General features: G+C 38.1%; 3 protein-coding genes across 8 annotated transcripts in view; all 3 read left to right on the top strand.

Annotated features, from left to right (window-relative positions):
- Nucleotides 1–742: 742 nt before the first annotated feature.
- Nucleotides 743–9,842, top strand: slc25a16 (solute carrier family 25 member 16). Of its 3 annotated transcripts, none has more exons than XM_053679661.1 (10): nt 743–1,233; nt 3,493–3,643; nt 4,321–4,413; nt 4,533–4,666; nt 4,771–4,834; nt 4,964–5,085; nt 5,162–5,228; nt 6,279–6,441; nt 7,179–7,247; nt 7,877–9,842. In XM_053679661.1, the coding sequence occupies exons 2-10, from the start codon at nt 3,538–3,540 to the stop codon at nt 8,031–8,033; spliced, it is 975 nt and encodes a 324-aa protein (XP_053535636.1). In that variant the 5' UTR covers nt 743–1,233; nt 3,493–3,537; the 3' UTR covers nt 8,034–9,842. The 3 variants fall into 3 exon arrangements, with proteins under 3 accessions (XP_053535636.1, XP_017320484.1, XP_047010199.1); XM_017464995.3 differs by having other exon boundaries at nt 744–1,119; XM_047154243.2 differs by having other exon boundaries at nt 1,158–1,310.
- A 2,272-nt stretch (nt 9,843–12,114) lies between these two features.
- On the top strand, nt 12,115–21,222 carry alox5a (arachidonate 5-lipoxygenase a). Its single transcript, XM_017464987.3, has 14 exons — nt 12,115–12,519; nt 13,029–13,227; nt 13,367–13,448; nt 13,751–13,873; nt 14,614–14,720; nt 15,862–16,034; nt 16,330–16,476; nt 17,584–17,787; nt 19,135–19,221; nt 19,384–19,562; nt 19,718–19,839; nt 20,253–20,353; nt 20,498–20,668; nt 20,756–21,222. Exons 1-14 carry the CDS (start codon nt 12,370–12,372, stop codon nt 20,933–20,935), a joined length of 2,025 nt encoding a protein of 674 aa, XP_017320476.1. The 5' UTR covers nt 12,115–12,369; the 3' UTR covers nt 20,936–21,222.
- Nucleotides 21,223–25,217: 3,995 nt separating this feature from the next.
- Nucleotides 25,218–25,593, top strand: part of washc2c (WASH complex subunit 2C) — a 19,460-nt gene continuing 19,084 nt past the window's right edge. For all 4 annotated transcript variants that reach the window (XM_017464034.3, XM_053679658.1, XM_017464035.3 and 1 more), the window contains exon 1: nt 25,218–25,384. The gene's annotated coding sequence lies outside the window, so the exon portion shown is untranslated. The remainder of the gene's footprint in view (nt 25,385–25,593) is intronic.

Raw genomic sequence — 25,593 nt, forward strand, 5'->3', positions numbered from 1 at the left:
TTGAGACTACAATTACCACATGCAGTTTTGCACTCAGGTCTCCTTTAGTGAACAGTGAACTAGTTCAGTGGTTTTCAAAGTGGGGGCCGAGGTCACCTTGGGGGCCACCAGGGGGCGCCCGGGGGGCCTCAAAAATAAATACATGATTTTCTCTTTCTCACTCTCAGACAACCACCCACATACCCACCCACACAGTCCGTTCCTAATGTAATGTATAGTAAAAATGTAAAATGTAATTATTAATAAAAAAAAAAAGGGGGGGGGGGGTATATTCAGAAGTCTGTATTTTTCATGTGTTTTAAAGACATCTTGCAAAACGGGGGCCTCGGTCAAATGTTTATGCCATTTGGGGGGTCTTGCCCTGGAACAGTTTGGGAACCCATGGACTAGTTCAACAAAGACTTAATATAAAAACCATAATGACCTTTCTTTTACTTTCACACTAGTTGCTACCCAGATGAGGACGGGTTCGCTTCTTAGTCCGGTTCCTCTTAAGGTTTCTTCCTCATATCATCTTAGGGAGTTTTTCCTTGCCACCACTGCCACCGGCTCGCTCAATAGGGAGTAATCCACATACTTAAAATTAGTATCCTGTGTTTATATGTTTCCGTAAAGCTGTCCATTGTAAAAATCGCTATACAAATAAAACTGAATTGAATTGAAACCCACGACTGGATATACTAACCACAAACTACCGTCAAACCCATCCCTCAGATCCCTAGTTTGTTGTACTAGAAATCGATTTGAGACGCACCCTATAATGAGGACCCAAGACAGCCAGTGAAAGACACACGTGCGAAGTTTGTCTCTAATGTCCCGAATTCGGCTTGTGAGGAAACCTCGGGCATCATGATGGTTTAACCTGATCGATACGGTCTACGATGGAAGACATTTGAACCCATTAACGTTACTGCATTAGATTCACAGTCTAGTATCATTCAAGAGCTAGCTAATGTAGCTAATCATGAAATTTGGCATGGAAATGGAATAACGCTGTGATCCGGAACTGCTGCGTGTGTTAACGATCACACAAGATCATACAGGATCACACGGGATCACACGGGACAGGCGCAAAGTCCGCGTAGGAAAACATCGACTGATAGTTGACGTTACTGTTGGGTAGGCTTGTTTTATATCCTGGGGGCTTTCTGTCCTTAAACACAGGTTCCTGCATGCAAAATAGCTCAAATATTGTCGGTAGATCTACGTTACACTGAAGATCCGGTCTCTGCGGTAATCCATTGCTTTACTGACCGGATCTGTTGACAGCTACTTAGCTAGCAACTATCTGCTTAGGTTTTCAAACAGAGGTCAGTGAAGAATATCCAGGAGATCAATCCCTTTTTAATCTTGTTACAGTGGTGGAACTCACAGTCCAGCATGATCAAAGTTATTATGTTTATTATTGAGTTATTATAGACTTATAGATATTTGAAGGGGTTTAATCCAAAACGTCACAAAACATCTGAAAAAAACAACAAGTAGCCTTTTAATAATGTTGATTGTTGAATGTTGACTAATGTGTTGCGTCAGCGAATAAAATCTAATAAATAAACCAAACATGATTGTACACATTTAAATAATGTTTGTGAAATAAGCACCAGAACACCTGGTCTAGATAATGTCGTGTATAGTATATAGCCTTCGTGATGGCGTGACTTTAACGATCATTTGATTTTAAATGTATAAAGGACATAGTCAGATCCATAAGTATTTGGACAGCGACACAGTTTTTGTACTTTTGCCTCTGTACACCACCGCAATGGATTTGAAATGAAGCAGTCAAGATGTGGTTGAAGTGTTGGCGTTCCACTTTAAACTGAGTCCCTCCATTTTCACAGGTTCGAAAGCAATTGAACAAACTAAGATAATCATAAATATTAGGATTATTTTCAATACTTGCAAATACTCTGCAGTCAATGACTGCCTTCTTCAGTCGCTGCTAGTTTATAGGTCTTTCTGCCTTCAGTTTTGTCTTCAGTATGTGAAAAGCACTTACAAATTTGGTTAAGGTCATTGGACATTTTAAGAACATTTAATTTCTTTGCCTTACGAAAGTCTTGGTTGCTTTCGCCGTACATTTTGGGTCATTTTCCATGTGTACTGTGAAGTGCCATCCTATCAGTTTTGCAGCATTTGAGTGAATCAGAGCAGAAGGTATGGCTCTTTATGCTTCAGCAGTCACATCATCAATAAACACCAGTGACCCAGTTCCATTGGCAGCTATACATGCCCATGCCATAACACTACCTCCACATGTGTGATAGATGATGTGGTATGCTTTGGATCATGAGCCCTTCCTTTCTTTTTCCACACACTCTTCTCTTACCATCATTCTGGTACAAGTTAATCTTGCATCAGAACTGGTCAGGTTTTTTTTTTAAGCAAAGTCTAATCTGTACTTTTTGTTGTTGAGTGTTACCAGTGGTTTGCATTTTGAGGTAAACCCTCTGTGTTTACATTCATGAAGGTGTCTCTTGATTGTACTTTGATAATGATATGCCTACCTCCTCCAGAGTGGTCTTGACTTAGCTAGATGTTGTGAAAGGGTTTTTCTTTAACAAGGAAAGAATTCTGTGATCATCCAATTTACTTGTCTTCAATGGTCTTCCAGGCCTTTTGGTGGTGATATACCAAAATGTTGATTTGGCCACTCCTAAAGTTTCTGCTATCTCTCTGATAGGTCTGGGTTTTTTTCTAGCCTAATGATGGCCTCCTTTAATTGCATCGACACCTCTTTGGACCGCATATTGAGAGCTCCCATGAACATCTACCAAATGCAAATTCAACACTTGGAATCAACTCCAGATATCTCCATAATTTGTCAGGAAATAATGAGGAAATAGTCCACACCTGGCCATAAATCTACTATCAGTCAATTGTCCAATTACTTTTGAGCCTGTGAAAATGGAGGGACTCTGTAGAAAAAAAAGGCTGTAATTCCTAAATGGTTAATGCAATATTTTTGTTAAACCCCTTGAATTAAAGCTGAAAGTCTACACTTCAATCATATCTTGATTTCGTCATTTCAAATGCATTGTGGCAGTGTACAGAGACATAATTTTAAAAAATGGTGTCACTGTCCAAATACTTATGGACTTGCCTGTAACATCACTATGTGTAGGGTTTACACTAGAGAGTGGTAATGAAGTAAATTTACACTGTAGCACTAAAAAATCTTCAGCTAGGAATTTTTCTTTTACAGATTTGCAATAATTAACTCATTTTAAAACAAATATATTATAATTCTAATGATACAGAGATGCGACAAAGTTTGCATTGTTTGTACCAACATTATCCAATGAGAAATATGTATGAAATTACACACTCCAGTATTATGAGTTATGCTGGTTTGTACAGCCTTTTTGCTTTTCTTTCTTAATGGTTAGTGTAATTATTATTATTATTATTATTATTATTATTATTATTATTATTATTATAATTATTTTAAATGATTATTAAATTGTTTAAATTGGGCTATTAAATTTTTAGATTCTGCTGAAGACATGCCTGTGCCTGAGCGCTGATTCACACAACATGACAACCGAGGCATCTGTCTCCTCCGCTGGTCGGTCTCAGATTGCGGGAGGAAACACTGTGCAAAGGGACTACTACTACTTCCTCCGCTCCTTTGTAGCAGGAGGTAAAGCTGGTCAATATATCTTCTAGTCGAATAAGTTGTACATGGTCTAATACAAGTGAAACAGGTGTGTGTATTCAGTCCCACATGGAGTGCAAAATAGTGAGGTCTCACTGTGTAAAGCTTTAGAACATGGAGGAAATTTCTAGCGTAATTATGTTGCTACACATTGTGATTACAACATGATTTGCAACATTGATAATCCATTGGCTTGACCTTGCATGCACTGCATGAAATCGAAATACTGCAGTTTGCTGGATCTCATGAATGGTCTGTATCATCAGAACACCCACATAGGCAAACTGTGTTTTGGTGTGTGTTTATATACAGTATATATGGCATATTCCAGGTTTATGGTCAGGTCTATTCATATTTAAAAGGCTCATAAGTCGAAAACTTTATAAACACGTTGGATTATGTTTTCTACTTGTAAAAGACATGTTTCATTGCTTGACGTAGATTAGGGACTACCCACTGAGGAATGTGGGTTAAGAGTGACATTGTTTTTGGCCTAGAAAATGACCCATACTTTTACAGTGGCTTGAGATTTATGCAGCTTGTTCCGTCATATGACCTTTACACAAACTCATTTTGTCCTTGACTGCCAACGTGAGCCAGCGAGGTGAAAGGATTAAGTGCCCATAATTTAAATATGGTGTGTCATTTGTTTGCTTATATAGGTGTAGCAGGATGCTGTGCCAAGACCACTATTGCACCTCTAGACAGAGTGAAAATTTTACTTCAAGCTCATAATCCTCATTACAAACACTTAGGTAAGTAATACTTGTTGCAGATTAGAGCAAGGTAATAGTTTTATTTGCATTGTACTTGTAATGGTAAACCAACCTGATACCGAACTCTATAGTATACTGTATGTTTGTGCACGTTGTAGGAGTGTTTGCTACACTCAGGGCTGTACCAAAAAAAGAGGGCTTCCTCGGGCTCTACAAAGGAAATGGGGCCATGATGGTCAGGATCTTTCCATACGGAGCCATTCAGTTTATGGCCTTTGACAACTATAAAAAGGTGCTTCACATTATTCACATAAATGTATAAGCTCTACAATTATATATGCATGAGTGTTCTGTTTAACTGTGGTAGTGTTTCTAATTTTACTTTGTGTTTTTTAGTTCCTTAGTACGCAGCTTGGTATATCTGGGCATGTTCATCGGCTGATGGCTGGATCTATGGCAGGTGTGTAATATTGGCCTCCCACTTAGATAAGAAAAGATATTTTTCTTAGTTTTTAGAGGTACAAATGGGTGTATTAATAATATTTACTGATGCTGAGTGTGTCGCTCTGTGTTTCCACTTCTTCTATAGGAATGACTGCAGTAATTTGTACTTATCCTCTTGATGTTATTCGTGCTCGCCTGGCGTTTCAGGTGACCGGGGAGCATGGATACACTGGCATAGGAAACGCCTTCCAGACCATCTACCTTAAGGTATAAGAGGGACGCGGAGTTTGAATGAGAATTGTTTTCTCGTATCATTTTTTTCAATTGTGTTTTCTCTTCAAAGGAGGGGGGTATCCCTGGGTTCTACCATGGTTTAATTCCAACCATCATTGGCATGGCTCCCTATGCAGGTTAAGCTTTTTTTTTTTTCAGTTGGTTGTCATTTCTTACTGTGTTTTTTTTACGCTTAGGCCCTGATTTAGGCACTAATTTCCTGTGTGCATTGGATAAATTCTGCATTCAGTCAGTGGATGTGTTGTGGATGATATACAAAACAGTATTGGGCAAATGACATCACTTGCAAATTAGGAGACCTAACAACATGCAAATAACTAATTGTTCTCTATAGCTATGGTGAGTTTAGATATCAGAGGGCTGAAACAAACATGACTGAAGTCAGTGGGAAGCTTTGAAAAGTAGTGTAGATATAAATGTGCATTCTGTTCATGAGGAATACATTCCCCTCCAAAAGTATTGGAACATCAAGGCCAATACTTTTGTTTTTGGGTTTGAGATCAAAAGATGACTATGAGATGACTTATCAGAATTTCAGCATCTATTTCCTCATATTTACAAACTTAGAACATGGCACATTCTGTTTGAATTCATGCATTTTTCAAGTGATCAAAAATATTGGCAAGCTCATCTTTGAAACATGGTGGAGGTAGTGTCATGGTTTTGGCTTGCATGGCTGCTTCTGGAACAGGCTCACGAATCTGTATTGATGATGTAACTCATTATGGTAGCAGCAGAATAAATTCAGAACTGTTCAGAAACTTTCTATCTGTGGGTTTACAGAGAAATGCATCTAATTGGAATATTTTCATCATGCAACAAGACAATGACACAAAACACACTACAAACATAACACTTTCAGGCCTAGTCATTTGCATTGCTGGTTCAAAATAACATTGGAGTATTCAATTATTTGGCATAATTATTAATGCAAACATATAAAATACAATGTATTGTGCTCTTGTCAATGACACATTCCACTATAAACCCTATTAGTAAATCAGCTTGAATGTTTTTGTAAATGTTGTCAAGTTTGCACTTGTTTAACTTTAATAAATCAGGGCCTCATTGTAACTTTAAATGTGATATTACTGGCTTTATACTATTCTTTTTCAGTATGTGCATTGTGTGTACTGAATTTTTATTAATTTTTTTATTTCTTCCAGGATTTTCTTTTTTTACATTTGGAACGTTGAAGAGTCTGGGACTGGCTCATTTCCCAGAGCTCCTGGGAAAGCCGTCTCTGGACAACCCTGATGTCCTGGTTCTGAAGACACACGTTAACCTGCTATGTGGAGGAGTAGCAGGGGCCATCGCTCAAACTATATCGTAAGTCATACCCATGTGTACAAACATAGAGGGAAAAAAATATATAGTGGCTTTTGACGCCTCATGACCCATAATAAATCAAATGTATAAACCATAATTGCGAGGACAAACTTTATTAGTATGTTTTTTTTTTTTTTTTTTTTTTAATTTCTTGATATTTTTTTTTTGATGCTACACTATTGGAATATTGCTGTTTTATGCATGATCTTGTACACAGAGCGGCCACTTTATTGGGAACATCTGCCCATTTATGCTGTTATCCAATTGGCCATTTTGTAGCAGAAAAGCATCTCAGAAGACTGAACCATGAAACCTTTGCTGCATTGTGAGCTACATTCCAAGATGCTTTTCTGCTCGCCAAGGTTACAAAGGAATAATTGATCAGCTGCAGGCTCCTAAACCTAAATTTGGACATGACACAGCATAGCATCAGTAAAAGTAAATAAGTAACATGAGTTAATGTTGATGTAGTGGTTTTAATTAATGAGTAACATTCTCATTCAGAACAATCCTTTGTTCTGTTCTGTTCTGCTCTGCTCTGCTCAATAGGAGCTAAATATAGCTGATCTATATTTAGATTTCTGTCTTAGTCACACATTTGCTGGGTTTAAATGGAAGCCAAAATTCTGTTTGATAGCTGGAAAAACCCTTTTAACAAGTCTGAAAATGTGTCAAGGATACACTTGATACTTGAAACTATTATATCTGTAGATTAATAATCTCTCTTGATCATTTAGATATCCTCTGGATGTTGCCCGGAGGAGAATGCAGCTGGGAGCAGCACTCCCTGACGCCGACAAATATCTGTAAGTCAAGTATGATTATAAATATAGTCTTGGAGATTGTAGTGTTTATTTTTTATATCAGCGGTTCTTAACCGGGGGGTCGCTTAACCGGAGGGTCTGAAGGGTGTTGCAGAAAAACGTTTATTTTAACCGATTGTACACATAGATTCACAGAGAAGCCGCTGGCGGATATCCGTGCAATCTGTGCATGCCAGATACTGAGACATGGCATTGAAAAAAAAAAAAACACTTCCCTTCGCATCAGCCTATCTCTGTGAGGCTGTTTTTTCAGCACTGGTGTACATAAAGAACAAGAATAGCACCAGACTTATGGTCAGGCCTACTGAGGCACAACAAGACTGCCTAGCATCCCCTATCCAAGCGCAACCATCCCACTGAGTGAGTAGTCCGCACCATTGTGCACGGGGGGTTGGTTGGAGGGTGGTTGTGAGCGATGGTCGCAAAGCATTGTCGTTCTTAAAAGTGGGCCGCACTTGCTAAAAGGTTAAGAACCGCTGCTTTATATCGTATTTACAACTGGTAGTAAATAATATACTAGTGTTAAATGAGGCAATCAAAGAATGATGTTTCTAATCATTCTAATATTAGTTTTATATATAATTTGTTTTTGTTTTTGTTTTTTTGCCTAGCTCCCTTACAAAGACCCTTAAGCATGTATATAATCAGTACGGGATTAAAAAGGGACTGTACCGTGGCCTGTCTCTCAACTACATCCGCTGTGTACCTTCGCAAGCCGTTGCCTTCACCACTTACGATTTTATGAAGCAAGTCCTGCACTTGAACTAGAGCAGGTATCTTCACCTCCACACCAGGAACAAAACTGTACACAGCTTCTGGGAGTGTTGTAGGAGCACTGCTCACCATGTTCACATGTGGATCAGGGGAACATCACTTAACACAGATCACTGGAAATGATCTGCCAATGACACAATGGTTGCACTGAACAATCCGCCTTAATCATTCAGATTTGATTACGTCTTGTGTGAGTAAAACTAGTGACACAAAGCCTATATTTCTCCTGGCTGCTCTACACGTTTAATACTGATTATATACCAGTACGTGAAAGCATGTGAGCATGACTGAAAGGGGAATTATGATTGTCTTCTCAACATAGAGTTAGTACTTTATTTTTCATTAGGACACACTGCTTTAAATAGTGGCATACACTCACTGTCCACTTTAATAGGATCATCTGTGCATCTGCTCATTTATAAAGTTATGCAATTAGCCAATCATGTACAAAATCATGCAGGTCAAAAGATTCACATCAAATATCAGAATGGGGGAAAAGTGTGATGGCTGTGACGTTAACTGTGGCATGGTTGTTGGTACCAGATGGGTTGGTTTGAGTACTTCATAAACTATGTAAATCTCTGTAGATTTCCACACACAACAGTCTCTAGCACACAGTATGTTTTTTTTGTTTGTTTTTCGCACCCTTATGTGTAAACTCTAGAGAATGTTGTGTGTGAAAACCGCAGGAGATCAGCAGTTTCTGAAACATTCAGACCAGTCCTTCTGGTACCAACATCCATGCCACGGATAAAGTCACAGAGATCACATTTTTTCTTCATTCTGATGTTTGATGTTGAAGCTCTTGACCTGTATCTGCATGATTTTATGCATTGTGCTGCTGCCACATGATTGGCTGATTGGATAACTGCATAAATGAGGTGTTCTTATTAAAGTGGACAGTGAGTGTATATTTTCTGGATTCCCACCGTGTACCCCGAACAAATTCTGTAGAGCCTGATATGGTTTTACTTGTAGTATTTCTACTGATTATTTTCTCTAGTAGACTCTCTGTTTCTGAGAGCTTCTAATAGTAGATTCTTGTTTTTTTATGTTATTTTTTATGTAAGTTAACCGTATGTTGTAGCATCTTTACAGAGGTGTAGAACAGCAGAAGGTTCAGTGTCATCATCCTGTTCAGTGCTCTTTTGTTTGCTTCCACTTGATGGCAGTCTTATCCTGAAACAGCAATTTAACAGCGAATTATCTGTACACCATTCACCATTTTTTTTATTAATATTTTGTTTTGTTATAAACATGCTTTTACCTACAGATGCTGCTCTGTTTGATGGAAAAAAAAAGATGAAAGAGACTTAACTTGGTTAAAAAGAAAGTGTAACTTGCTTGCACAGCTTGTATATATGGGGTAAAATGAACATTTATTGTTAATATGCTTATATTTATCGTTTTGTTTCATGTCATTTTCTGAAGTAAATGTCTCGTATTTCATTTGTGGTATTTGTTGCCCATGAATGAAATCATTATAATGAGCTCAGAAGAACTGCTCTGGGAAATGTTTGTCTCATTATTAAGGTTGCAGTTGTATTGGGAGACTGACAGAAGAATGTAATTATTTATGCGTTCATGAGGAATTTACTTTTTTAAAAAAATGAAATTATAGGTGTGGAGTTTTACATCAGGCAGATATTTAATCAGTACAAAACTACTGATCAGTGAAAATGATCATTTAATGTTTGTTCATGCAGTGGTTATATTTAATGTATATTTCTATTTCTGCAAAACGTCATTTGATCTGTATGTGATCCATGTGTCGGTATATCAATAAAGTGTCTGTAGAAAGAGTTTTCATGCACTGTTCATGATCGACCAATATATAAAACCATGTTGATTCCTTTGTCTTTATACACTCTGACCAACCTTGAGATTGAAGTGACCTACTTTCATGGTGGTCAGTTTAAATTGAATCATGGACTATAATCTTCTGGCTTTCCACTACAGCAAGGAAGCGCATGTGGTTGCGTGTTTTGTATATCGCTTTCAACTGAACCATTTTGACACAGTCACACAGTGTGAAGTTAATTCCCGCCCATTAAGATAGATATCAAAAGACTCTGCATCTTGTATGCCTCGATGACAATGGTGGATACTTTGAGAATATAAATACTCTTCTGCATAATGGTTTGCCACTTTTTGGATATATAGCAGTTGCTAACAGGTACTGTTTACTACTGTACCAAAGTCACATTTTTACAAAACCCTTCATGCTGCACGATCTCTGTGAACTTATGCAGCTTGCTACGACTATTCATTTCATGTTCAAAATACACTACAACTATTCCTCACCTATCTACTATTTCTTAAACTCATCCTAGCATCCTAGTTTTCTTCTAACAAGAGCACTCCCAATGATTGCACTACAGTAGGCACACTATTTAATGTAAATGTTTGAAGTAGTCTTTTTTCTTTTTCTTTTGATGAGCTGAAGATACTACATGAGGAGTGTAAAATATCATGGCTTTCCAGGCACCTATTGTACACATCTGCATATTTGCCATGTTGCAAGGTGAGCTGTGAGTCAGCAACATCCCACTGCCTAAAAGTGAACCCAAAGAGTGTATGTGGAATTATACAGGTTACGTATAATAATGTCTGTTTATCGTGCTTTTCTTGTCTTCATTTGAAGACAAGAAAAGCACGATAAACAGACATTATTATACGTAACCTGTATAATTAGCAAACTAGTATAATTATCAAACTGACTATGACAGAAGCCCCTAACCCTAGGTGCTTTATAAACCCTTATGAGGAAGTAAACTGCAATAAACCCACAGCAGGATGTCATAAATGCATTGTTTGCAGCTTATAAACATTCAGTTTAACCACCTCCACATTCAACACAAACCTACATACTTGAGCTAGATTGTGGGGATGTTCAGCTACTAGGACATGGGATATTTTTCACTAATCGTGTTAAAATAGCCACCATGGTGTGTACTTTTCACTTGTGATAAAATAACTGTGATGAGGCAAGATTTGCATTCTTTGTCAGTTGATTCAGGAACTTACAGTAATGCTAGCTATTTCATATACACCCTGCCTAAGAACTTGTGAGTGTGATGGAAACTTTCCACAGAATACCAAATATTATAATAGGCTACTGGAAGTATGCACTTTCATCATCAATACATTGAATCATTCATTCAGTAACTGCTTTATCCTGGTCAGGGTCATGGTGAATCAGGATCCTATCCCATGAACACTGTGTATGGAGAGGGAATACATCTTGGATGAGAGACCAATCAGCTGTAGGTCACCATGCACACATGCATTCATGCACTAATTCACGTCTAGGGGCTATTTAGAGTCGACAGTCTTCCTACTGGCATGTTTTTGGGAGGTTGGAAGAATCCGGAAGAACCCAGCTGAAGCTCGTGCGGACGGCATCCCCAATACATGTGACGGCATCTCATACAAACTTGTTGAAATTTATATAAGCCGGCCTCAGTGAGGAGACTATGCTGCTACTGTTCAGCATACTAGAATACTACATTCATTATATTAGCCATACCATCATATACTTGCAAGATTGTGTGTCTGTCTGGTTAAGTATGGAACAAGAATACAGCCAGATAAAAGACTGTTGATGTGAAATGAGCTTTTGTCTGACCAAATTATTAAACATCCATCTTTATAATGCAATGATATTTATTAAACCTTCACCTCAGGGACATCATGTTCTAATGAAACAAGCCAAAATACTATCATTACTTGATTTGCATTTTCCTCTCTGGTCTTGTATGGTGCTACTGAATGAAGTAGTGTCTCATTTGACTGGTAAATATGGTATATACAAAATACTGTTTGTGGTTTATGTTGAATGCTTTCCACATCATGCAGCACAGTAAATAAATGGCAGAAAGATAGTATATAGGTACATTTTGTATCATCTGCTAAGATCTGTTCTGTCTGTCATTCCAAAATGAAAATACCTATGTGGTTTCCTTTTCTGACAGTTAAAAAGGTTTCTCGTCATTCTGACTCAACAGTGCTTTAGTGGTTGTTCATTATTAAACAATTACTTCTTCAATGGAGAAATAGGAATGCCTCGTATTATATCAAACATTTTTTCTAGATTAATAGTAGAAACATGCTTTGGTATTTCACATGACTAAAGTTATGGGTGGAACATGGTCTACTGATGCCTTCAAGCATTTGCATGTCTTATCTCAGTAGATCAGCGACGTATGTTTGAGTGTATGCGTGCGCACAGTTTTATGTGTGTGAAATAGAACAGGGGAAATGGTTTCACTGAAAGACCTCAGAGGTTTCACTGTGAAGACACAGAATCTTGTCCACACGTTTGATCAGGATGCCTTCGTACACCGTGACTGTAGCGACAGGATCCCAGTGGTTTGCTGGCACTGACGACTACATCTACCTAACCCTGGTGGGGACAGAGCGCTGCAGTGAGAGAACACTTTTGGATAAAGCACTATATAATGACTTTGAACGAGGAGCGGTAAGATGTCTGTCTATCATCAATTTTTTTCAGCAATTGCAAAAAAACTTTGGAGAAGTTGCTAGTTAGTACCAATCGGTATGAAAAGTAAAGAAGGGTCAGGAAGAGAATAGAATAATAAAAAGACATAACAAAGACATAGCAATCCTGAAAAATGCATGCAAATGGACTCGAAACTAGACAAAAGCAAAATAGACAAAATGAAAAAGATGCAAGAAAATATGAATGCAAAAGTGGAGTACTTTAAGCATGCCAGTCAGATTGTAATTAGAGAAAGTCAGATTAACTGTGAATGGAGGAAAATAGTTTTTTGAGACACAGTGAAGCTTCTGACTCTTCTTCTCACACTATGTTCACATCACAAGAATGAGCTTGTTTATTTTAGGAGTTGCGCCCTGTCTGCTACGATGGCTTATAATGGGCCAATTTGGTTTGTTACGAAAATAAACACATAACATTTTTCTTATCTTATTACCCTGCCAGTTGACGCCCAGTTTGTCTAATTCCAGGTGGACTCATATGACATTAAAGTGTCAGAGGACCTTGGTGACATAGAGCTCCTGAAGATTGAGAAGAAAAAGTACTGGATGCATGATGACTGGTATTGTAAATACATTACAGTCAAGACACCCACTGGAGATTACATTGAGTTCCCCTGTTTTCGCTGGGTAGTGGACGATAAAGAGATAATACTTCGAGATGGCAGAGGTGGGATCCTTTTGTTGTATCTTACATACATGTGGCTTGCTAAATCTCTATGATTCGATTGCTCTAAAGAGTTGTCCTTACAGAGTCAGACAAAAAAAAAAAAAAAGTGTTTCATGCTTTCTCTATGTGTGAATTGCAGCTCGTCTCCCTCAGCATGACAAAACCAGACTGGCAAAACAACACAGACGCAAGGAGCTAGAAAACAGACAGAAGACTTTCAGGTTTACAAGAAATTAAAATCTTAAGCTATTATATACTCTACAAACAGTCTGAGCAAAATAGGTTGTTTCCTTTTTGTCTGCCTTCATGTATGGCTTGTTTTTCCCAGCTCTATCAAATTAAGAATAAAATGTAGCAGATTAAACAGGGACTGAATTTCCATGTCTTACAGTGTGTGAACCATTTCATATGTGTACATTACCCTCATTTGCACTAGGAAATGTATGTTGGCTTGTTTTTTTTTCTTCTCTCATTTATTTTTTCATTGTTTAAGTGCAGATAATTGTTAATACCGTTATTGTAGATGGAAGGAGTGGCATCCTGGCTTTCCCATGAGCATCGATGCAAACACCCATAAAGAGCTACCTCGAGACATCCAGTTTGACAGTGAGAAAGGTGTGGATTTCGCCCTCAACTACAGTAAAGCGTGAGTTTTGTGGTACAATTCCTAGTTATTCACAGTTACAAACTGACCTACACCCACTGGTATAACATTCCTGGATTCTTCAACAGTCAGTCATTGTACTCTTCTAAGGAACATTTGCATGTCATTTTTGGAGCCAGACTCCTGAATACATACAGTATACTGTCAAACACATGTGTGCCTAGGACATGCAGTTGTTTGCCAGACTCATTCTGTACATTTTACCTTCACACTATCTTTATTTTTCTCTTCATATATACTCTGAAAATGACCCTGCCAGGTCTTTTAGAACCGGAAGCTTCTTAACTTATCTAAGGTTCTTAAAAACACAATAGATTCTAATAAAATGTATATATTTCTTATAAACGTTTCAGGAATCTGATATTAATCAGTGATTAATACATTTCTTTAAAACCCAATATTTAAAACATCAGTGTAATTGTACATGAGAGTAGTTTCCTGTACAGCGCAAGCACATATGAAGCATTTGTATGTATAAATCATTTACTACTGAAAACTCTAGCTTGCAGCTAGACTCCCACAAAGTGGTTATGTGGTACATTGAGCAGTTTTCTCTCTGTAGTCATAATCTTACTCTATGCTTGATCATTTAGATTAAGCAACCAGAAAGATAAGCAAACAAACGTTAATGACCAGGATGTTCTTGTTACACCATCGATACTACATTCAGCATTACAGATATTATGCAATAATAATAAAAGCATCTATTCTTCTTCTTTTAGGATAGAGAACCTCTGTGTTAACCAGTTTATGCACATGTTCCAGTCCTCTTGGGGAGATTTAGCAGATTTCGAGCGGATATTCATGAGGATCAAGAACACAATATCAGGTTCTTTTGTCTGAATATTTACACTGTTTTCATCCACATCCAATATTAAGACTTATTAGAAACAATACATAGTACATAATAAGTTATTTCTACATACAGTTGAGGTCACAAGTTTACAGATGTCTTGCAGAATCTGCAAAATGTTCATATTAAATAAAAAGTAATAATAATTTTTAGGGATCCTAAAAAAATTGCATTTTGTTTTTTTTATTTAGTTCTGCCCTGAATGAGTGATTTCACATAACAGATGTTTACATATAGTACACAAACACAATAATAACTGAATTTACACAAATGAATCAGTACAAAAATGTACATACACTTGATTCTTTATACTGTGTGTAGTTACCTGGATGATCAATGACTGTTTTTGTGTTTTGTGATAGTTGTTTATGAGCCCCTTGATTGTCCTAAGTAGTTAAACTGATAGCGCATAGCTAGCAGATTGCAGATAAACTAATAGAGGTTAGGGCAGTGCTAGCCCAGTGGTTTAGATGTGGAGTTACTGATCAGAATGTCATGAGTTCAAACCACAGCACCAGCAAGTTACCACTGTTGGGTTCTTGAGCAATGCCCTTAACTTTCATCTACTTCAATGTAAATCGCTTTGGATAAGGGCATCTGCCAAATGCTGTAAATGTTAACTGCCCACTGTTCTTAAAAAAACCCTCCAGGTCCTGCACATTCTTTGCTTTTCCAGCATCTTCTGCATATTTGACCCCATTCCAACAGCAGCTATATGATGTTCATCCATCTTTTCCCACTGAGGAGAACTGAGGGACTCGTACACAACTATTACAAAGGCTGCAAACATTCACTTTTGAACAGGATGATCGGTGTAATTGTTATTATTTTGTTTATAGATCTTTTTTTATTATTATTTAGTACTGCTCTTCAGAAGCTACATAATATATTGTTTTCCAGAAGACAAAATAATAACAATTTACTGCTAAATAAAATAAATCTAAAAATAAATAAATAAATGACATTTAATAGATTCTGCAAGGTGTATGTAAATTTATGATGTCAATTTTAGTACATTAAGATAATCACTGAGTATTTGTGAGTTATCATGAGCATGAGATATGGAAAACAATCTGTTTGACATATTATGACTTTGCTCATGTTTTCTTTTGGACAGAGTATGTGATGCAGCACTGGAAAGAAGACTTTATGTTTGGATATCAGTTCTTAAATGGCTGTAATCCTGTCATGATCCAGAAGTGTACAAAAATACCTGACAAGTTTCCAGTCACCCATGAAATGGTGCAAGACTGCTTGGAAAGAGATCTCACTCTAGAAGATGAGCTAAAGGTAACTAACCATTGAGTCTCTTTGCACAACTTTTTATATCCGTCACTTCCACACTAGAACTGTGTACTGGTTGGCACTTATACTGTGCCTACTGCCCTGTTTTAGTACTTAAAGTACTATCTTGTGCTGTTTGCAAACATTTGCATGAGAACTTTATGTAGAAATGTGTAGGTCTTATTTAGTTCTTTGTCGTCTCTTGTAGTCCTTTGTTGTTTTATATAGCACCAGCTGTATATGGTTGAAATGACAATAAAGCCACTTGATTTGATTTGTCCTGACACTTTGTGGTTTGCAGGGTGGAAACTTGTTCATAGCGGATTATGAGATCATGGATGACATCACCCCCAATGCTACAGATCCTTGCACCCTGCAGTATTTAGCTGCACCCATTTGCTTGATGTACAAGAACAAGCAAAACAAAATTTTGCCAATTGCCATACAGGTATATAGCGGTACTTTCTATAGTAGCTGCAAATCTCAATGTCTTTTACAACCACATATCAATTCCATTATAAATGTTATTTCGGTGCAGTCTAAAAATATACTTAGATGCAGGATTAAAAAATAATCAATGTATAATTAACCACTGTTAAATTTTTAGCAAAGTAAGATGAAAAAAGTTTTAGTGTTCACACAAGGAACATTCTTCAAGGCACCTAAAACAATGTCACAACACGAAAAGATTTTTTTTTAAAACATCCTGTGTTACGAAACAGGACTCAAAACGGGAAGTAAGCGCAGGGGTGACATCTTTATTTAGACTTAAGCAAAGGACATGAAACTTAAACACATCCTTTAACTAGGAATAAAGCATTGCACTTAGAACACAACTATGACATGAAACACTCGTTTAACTCAGGCTCGAAACACTCCATTTAACGCACCTCTGCCAATAATTGAACCGGGCAGGGACAGGACAGGAACCAAAACAAGTGCATATGTCATAGTGCATATTGTAAACACAGTCTTAACGTCCGCACTTCAAGCACTTGCACATGCTCTCCAGCCGCTCGTGCATGTCGCCGCCGCAGCGCCCTCTGCTGGCGAGATCGTGACACCCAGGATTACTCTGGTTGCCTCCCATGTCTGAAAGACTTTTCAGTAGGTGGATTAGACACTCTAAATTGTCCCTCAGTGTGAATGTGTTATGCCCTGTGATGGTTGTATTCTCGTCTTGCATTCAGTGTTCCCAGAATAGGCTCCTGATCCACCACAACCAGGATAAATTAACAGTTAATGAATAAATAATAATAATAATAAAAAGTATGATACAGAAACACTTCCTGGATTTTTTGGATGATTTTGGAATACTGAATACATAATATTGAATATCCAGACCACACCCACAACCACAAAATCCAAACTATTGCGGCCTTTTCAATGGCTGAATTTTTTTTTTTTTAATGTATTGAACACAACCTGAATTGTAAAAAAAAAAAAAAAAAAAAGGTACCATAGTTATGTTTAAGATGTATTCCTGCTGGTATTGTCATTTAAATTTGCAGATTGTGACGACATGGCAATAACATGTGTCTATATGTTTTAAAAGCTGAGTCAAACCCCAGGGGAAGACAGCCCAATCTTTTTGCCTAGTGATGCTGAGTATGACTGGCTGCTGGCCAAGATCTGGGTGAAATCTTCAGACTTTCATGTGCACCAGACAGTGACACACCTCCTGAGGACCCATCTGATAACAGAGGTTTTTGGCATTGCTATGTACCGACAGTTGCCTGCTGTTCATCCAGTGTACAAGGTGTGCCAGTTTTACACTTTGTATGTCATGCATTATTGAGGCAAAACTAATACATACACTGATCAGCCATACATAACATTAAAACCACTGACAGGTGAAGTGAATAACATTGATTATCTCATTACCATGGCACCTGTCGAGGGGTGGGATATATTAGGCAGCAAGTAAACAGTCAGTTCTTGCAGTTGATGAATAGGAAGCAGGAAAAGTAGGCAAGTGTAAGGATCTGAATGACTCTGACAATGGTCAAATTGTTGATGGCCTGACGACTGTGTCAGAGCATCTCCAAAACAGCAGGTCTTGTGGGGTGTTCCCAGTATGCAGGAGTTAGTACTTACCAAAAGTGGTCCAAAGAAGGACAACCGGTGAACCGGTGACAGCGAGATGTACGCCCAAGTCACAATGATGTGCATGGGGAGCAAAGGCTAGCCCATCTGGTCCGATCCCACAGAAGAGCTACGGTAGCAGAGATTACTGAAGTTAATACTGGTTATGACAGAAAGGTGTCAGAACACACAGTGGATCACAGCTTGCTGCATATGGGGCTGTGTAGCTACAGACCGGTTAGAGTGCCCATGCTGACCCCTGTCCACCTCTGAATGCACCTACAGTTGGCATTTGAGCATCAGAACTGGACCATGGAGCAGTGGAAGAAGGTGGCTTGGTTTGATGAATTATGCTTTCCTTTTACATCATGTGGATGACTGGGTGCGTGTATCGCTTACCTGTGGAAGAGATAGCACCAGGATTCACTATATAAATGAGGCAAGCCGGCAGAGGAAATTTGATGCTCTGGGCAATGTTCTGCTGGGAAACCTTGGGTCCTGGCATTCATGAGGATGTTACTTTGACACGTACCACCTACCTAAACATTGTTGCAGACCAAGTATACTTCATCATGGCAACAGTGTTCCGTAATGGGAGTGGCCTCTTTCAGCAGAAATTGTTTCGTTTGGGGAACATGATAAAGAGTTCAAGGTGTTGACTTCTGGGGATTCTGGCCCCCAGATTCCCCAGATCTCGATCTGATTGAGCATCTGTGGGATGTGCTGAACAAACAAGTCTGATCCATGGAGGCCCCACCTCGCAACTTAAAGGACTTAAAGGATCTGCTGCTAACATCTTAGTGCCAGATACCACAGCACACCATCAGAGGTCTTGTGCAGTCTGAGCCTAAACGGGTCAGTTTTGGTGGGACAAGGGAGACCTACGCAATATTAAGCAGGTGGCTTTAATGTTATGGCTGATCAGTGTATGTCAGCCAAGCGTGAAATAGCCTTATCAGAATACATAAATTATGCAAAGTTCTTTAAGACATTTTTTAGAAGATATGTTTTACATTTTCAGTTGCTTGTGCCACATGTTCGTTACACAATTGCCATCAATACGAAAGCACGCGAGCAACTTATCTGCGAATGTGGACTGTTTGACAAGGTATGTTTACCCTGTACACATACCACACTTTTACACCATACCAAACACAATTGATTCTGGACCTGTGTCATCTTAAGGAACCACATTGACATTAAATGTGTGTGTGTGTGTGTGTGTGTGTGTGTGTGTGTGTGTGTGTGTTTGTGTGTGGGCATACTGCAGGCTAATGGCACAGGTGGTGGTGGCCATGTAGAGCTAGTGCAGAAAGCCATGAAGACTTTCACCTATAAGTCCATGTCCTTTCCGGAGTCCATAAAGGCCCGAGGCATGGACAGCAAGGAGGAGATACCCTACTACTACTACAGAGACGATGGCCTCAGATGTTGGGAGATAATCAAAAGGTAATCTGGGAAGTTCATAGAATATAAATCTAAATCCACTAACATTTTCAGTTAGTAAAAGAATTAATATGCAGTGAGAATCTACTCCTCTATATATAAAAAAAATGTTTTATAAAACTTTGGATGACAAACTCATTTTTTGTGGCTCTTGGTAGTTTTGTGGAGGAAGTGGTGCACATATACTATGATTGTGACAAAACCCTGCTGGAGGATGAGGAGATACAGGCATTCGTCAAAGATGTCTGCAGCTTTGGAATGCAGGATTTTGATCATTGTGGTGAGAACAAGCTTTTCACTGTATTATATTGCCACGTTCTTGAATATTCTTCTTTACAAATACAAATTTCTTATAACTATGGCCCTGACCCTGATGTTTTATTCATCTGGACATGTTTTATTTATGTAAGCATTGAAATAATGTACAATGCGATGGTAACAGAAGCATACCTATACAATGCGTAAAATAAAAAATGACAACTTACTTATGCTTGTCATGATGTCAGATATCTTTCGAAAGGAGCTTCTAAGAAGTTTCCTGAGTTTCATCATGCAAGAACTTCCTCCAAGTTACAACCACTTAAACCACAAAAATCTTCACAAATGAAACAATAAACTATATTCTGTGTCTGAAATAAGTGATCAATCGTGTCTGAGAACATTTGATTCACACACGCTTGTGATTGCTTTTAGGGTTTCCGAAGTCATTGCAGAAGCGAGAGCAGCTGGTGGATTACCTGACTGTTATAATCTTCACAGCTTCTGCGCATCATGCAGCCGTCAACTTTGGACAGGTAGCATTTCTCTGTATCAAGGGTCATCATGAACTAATATAGACACAATGATACATCAAAACACTGGTTATAAAAAATGTAATAAACAACATAAACATAATATTGCAATGCAAAATTCTTAACCAAATTTTATAACAATTTCAGTATGACTGGTGTTCATGGATCCCGAACTCTCCGCCCACTATGAGGAAGCCCCCGCCTACGAAGAAGGGCCAGGTGGATGTATCATTCATCGTGAATAGTCTGCCTGACCGTGGTCGCTCCTGCTGGCATCTTGGAGCAGTGTGGGCTCTTAGTCAATTCCAGGAGAATGAAGTGAGACCTACAAAAAAAAAAGCTTCCACTCCACATTTACTGCTGTAATACAGTTTTATTGACACTGGTGTGTACTTCTCTTTCTAGTTGTTCTTAGGCATGTATCCAGATGAACACTTCATTGACAAACCGGTGAAGAAAGCCATGGAGAATTTCCGGAAAAAGCTGGATGAGCTAAGCAATGCCATCAAAAATCGCAATGAGGGGAGGAACCTCCCATACTACTACCTGTCTCCAGACAGAATCCCAAACAGTGTGGCTGTCTGAGTGTGCGCACCTGGATGGTTTGCATGTGTGGTGAAGTAAAAGAGCAATTCCTGCACCATTTATGTCTTATGCTTCATTTTGCCACAGATTCTTTGTGAAAGAACATATACTGTATACTGAAACAGAGTTAAGCTTTTGCATTATATGTGTAATACAGTTATGATTTTCCATCTTGCTATGCTATGATTAGTGGATTGGATTAAATATAGATTACTAAAATGTTTTGCTTTTTCACTTATTGCACTTTTGACATAATAACTTGCAATAAATAGTAATACCTCTTGAAAGGTGGTTTGATGTTCACTTTAAGTAAACTCAGGTGCTACACTTTGTATGAACACTCTTGGGGCTGGGCATTTAAAAAAAAACACACACAACGGAAAGCCAATCCCGCTAACAAGTTGCTTTGAGATCATGTGATCATCAAAAATTGCAATGAAAAAACAATAACAAAAGAAACAAACAAAAAAATAGCCTACTACCCATCTCCAAACAGTGTCTGAGTCTACACATTGGGAAGGCATTTCTGTACCATTTACATGAAATGGCTGATTTTACCACATATGCTTTGTAAAAGAACATATAATACACTTAATATTTTGTTATATATTATAACACCTGTAATATAATTAGGATTTTAAATGTAACTATGCTAATAAAAGTAGGCCTCACTTAGAGATGTGCATAGACATGATTTCAGAACACTGTATTATAAATTTTAAGTTCATGCCACAGGTGAAAAATTTAACAAGGTGTATATTTCATTTTAGTTATAATATATCCTGTGTTAGGGTTTAGTTTAGTTTAGAATCAAGTATTTAAAAAGGTGTCAAATTAATAGCTTATAAATTGAGTTAACCTAGATTATTTCCAGGATGTCACAACTACTACCATTATTAATGGTTATACATACAGTATAAGTTTCAATTGGCCGTTAGTGCATGCTTCATTATTTCCAGATGCATTAAGGTTTAATGAAATAATAAGTTTATTATTCGTTGCCCTAATAGTAAAGTGTCACCACTGAGTGGTCCAACTTATCACTTATTTTCTGTTTCATGTTTCACAATGAAGTCAGTAACAGTTACACAAATGACACCAGTTAACAAAAACTTGAAGTCAAAGCTTCAAATAGTCCTTCTCCATTTCCTTTGCCTCTTGGCTTTCCACACTGGTAAGTATATTATATGGCCAAAGGTATTTGGACATCTGACCATCACACTCGTACCCATGCTTTCTGAACATCCTATTTCAGATTTAGCCCCTCTTTGCTGTTATAGTAATGTCCACTCTTCTGGGAAGGCTTTCCACTAGATTTTGGAGTGTGGCTGTATGAACTTTTGCTCATTCTGCCCATTAGTGAGGTCAGGCACTGATGTTGGTGCAGTTGGCATTGCAATTCATCCCAAAGGTGTTCAGTGGAGTTGAGGTCAAGGTTCTGTGCAGGCCACTCGAGTTTTTTCACTCCAATGTTTTACTTTCAGCTTATTGTTTCCTCAGGTTTGGAACAGTAAAATGTTACAAAACAGTTTTAACCCTCCTATTATGTTGGGGGGAAAAGTTATATCCATTATGTTATGGGTCACAATGACTTCCACAGTTTAAATACACACAAAAAACAGCGAAGAACAGCTTAAAACAGTAAACCTTTAAGAAGACATATTTCCGTACAAGTTCATGACCCTAAATGAGGAAAAGTCAAAGAATTTCAAAGAGAAACCATTATTTCAGACATCTCAAATATGTAAATTTGTCAAATTGAACCATAACATGCAATAGGAGGGTTAAATATTGCTTGTATTTCCTCATTTGTAAGTCGCTTTGGATAAAAGCATCTGCTAAATGAATAAATGTAAATGGAAATAATATGCTTTTACATTTTAAGATGCTTTTACTGGTACATAAGCTGCTTCTCTCTTTGTTGAAATACTACTGAAATAAACTAGCGTTAGGATCATATGACTAGTCACATAAATAAGCTGCTGTTGATAAACCACAGTATACTATGAACTCTTCCAGCTGAAACTTCTCACCACCCTCATAAGCACCACTCCCTTCCTTACTTGTATTCTGTGTCAGACTAACCCACGAAGTGTAAGCAGCAGGTTTATTTTTGGATTTACACATGATGACTAAGTAACAGATAATGCAGAAATAATGCAAATTAACAGGAGCGGTGGAGCTGAGAAATACCAAGATGCAAAATGGATTAATAGGATTTTGTTGAATTAACCCTGGTTTTCATCCATCCATCCATACATCCATCTTCTATTATCCTTCCTTCAGGGTCACGGGGGAACCTGGAGCCTATCCCAGGGAGCATCGGGCACAAGGCGGGGTACACCCTGGACAGGGTGCCAGTCCATTGCATGTCACAATCACATACACATTCACACACCCATTCATACACTACGGACACTTTAGACACGCCAACCAGCCTACCATGCATGTCTTTGGACTGGGGGAGGAAACTGGAGGAAACCCCCACAGCACGGGGAGAACATGCAAACTCCGCACACACAGGGCAATCGAACCCCCGACCCTGGAGGTGTGAGGCAAACGTGCTAATCCTGATTATCATAACTATCATAATGAGTCCTTAAGTCCTTAGATTTTGTTGAGTTGCTATTTCAGAGGGTTGACTCTACTGCATGTTGCACCAGTACTTTGCCTGGATTATAACGTCTTGTTTTGACAAGAACTCATGGAACTCAAGGCAACTTCGTGTGAAAATATCAAATATGAATGATCTTAAAATAGAGATAATAGCTTTACTAGAAAGATGATTGTTGTCTTAAACCCATTGTATGGCATCTCCTATTCAAATTATTCCTTGTCATGCCTCAGGAACATGTAACAAATCATTAACCCTGTACTGATGAATTTTGTTTTTTAAGCAAAACAAAATTGATTCCTTCTATCAAATGCTCTAGGCCGCTGATCAGCTGCCACCCCCCTGCCACCCCCCTGCCACCCCCACCCTGTGTTAATCATAAAAAAGTAACAAGATTGACAGTTACAGTTGATTATTTAAGACTAATCTGTCCATTAACCTTATGAAGGTTATGTGCCTTGCATTGAAAAGGCATTGTGAAACAAAGAAATAAATAATATATTTTCTCTCTCTCTCTCTCTTTCTCTCTCTCTCTCTCTCTCTCTCTCTCTCTCTCTCTCTCTCTCTCTCTCTCTCTCTCTCTATATATATATATATATATATATATATATGTAAATTAGACACGAATTTCACTGCAGAATGGGCTCATATACAAAATATACAATGATTTAAAGCTCAATAGCATTTTAAGGGAATGATGTACCGTCACACAACCAACTATAAAGTGTTCATCTAGGTGTCAGGTATAACGCACACCTTTTAGATTTTTTAATTTGTATTATATTTACCCACAAGGTGGGGTACATACATACATACATACATACATACATACATACATATATATATATACATACATACATATATATATATATATATATATATATATATATATATATATATATATATATATATATATATATATATATTTAGACATCTATTTTTTAAAGAAAACTATTCAGTCCAGTACGGGTCATTTTGATCTCCTTTATGCATTCGTGAAGGTTTTTTTGGTTCATGAATTGTAGGGTCAAATATCAAAAATCTAAAAGGTGTGCGTCATAGCTGACACCTAGATGAACACTTTACAGTTGATTGTGTGACTGTACATCATTCCCTTCAAATGCTATTGAGCTTTAAATTATGGCATATTTTGTGTATGGGGCCAGTTTACTACTTCTCTTCTAACTCTTCTTATGCTTTATGCTTTAAACGTAATTGACTGGAAATGAAGGTTATAGTAATAGCAATATATTTATATCACAACTTGCAAGTGTGATATTAGCCTAAAGTAACATTTATGCTAGAACCATCAAAGCTGATTGGACTTGACCCAAAGCTCATAACTACAAATGATACTGACAGCAGGAACACATTAGTACCAAGCCAAAAGAAAACCCATAAATGAATACTTTACTAATTCCATTTACTAATTCCTCTTTACCCCCCCTAAAAACTTTTTACGCTTTTCTCTTCTACCTGTATTCTGACAAACCCCGCCTCCGTTGCTGAGGATTGGTTAATAGTTCACAGTGGCGCATTATTTCGCGCAGCAATGATGTGAATTTGTACCAATCACAGCACAGGATTTCAGGCACGTCTTGTGGACGATCCGCGTTGCAGGAAGTGGAGGTGTGTCGAAATACGGGTGGAAAATATACTGTCTCGCTAACGTCAGGTGACTATGGAGTCAGCTGATTGTAGCAGCCAGGACATGGCCGAGCAGAAGGAATACTAATGAGAGAGCGGATCACCAACAGCCACTGTTTCGCCGAGGCTGAGCCAGGTTTTTTGTTTTCTATGAAAAGCGCAACCTGGGCGAAATAAATTGGTCCAAGGTACTGAGCATGCCTGTTGTGTTAGGATGGAGTTAAGTGAGCCACAGTGCGTGTGTTAGTTGATGAAAGTCGCCGCACTGCACACAGGGGAAACAGGTTGTGTTGAGGGAAATGATGGAGCTAGCTGCTGAGAGTTAGCTAGAATACAAAAACAGCACAAGTCGAGACGGTAAAAGCTCCAGCTTCTGATTTGGTTGGAGTTACACAGG

Source organism: Ictalurus punctatus, chromosome 3, assembly GCF_001660625.3.
Source record: "Ictalurus punctatus breed USDA103 chromosome 3, Coco_2.0, whole genome shotgun sequence".
Classification (NCBI taxonomy): Eukaryota; Metazoa; Chordata; class Actinopteri; order Siluriformes; family Ictaluridae; genus Ictalurus; species Ictalurus punctatus.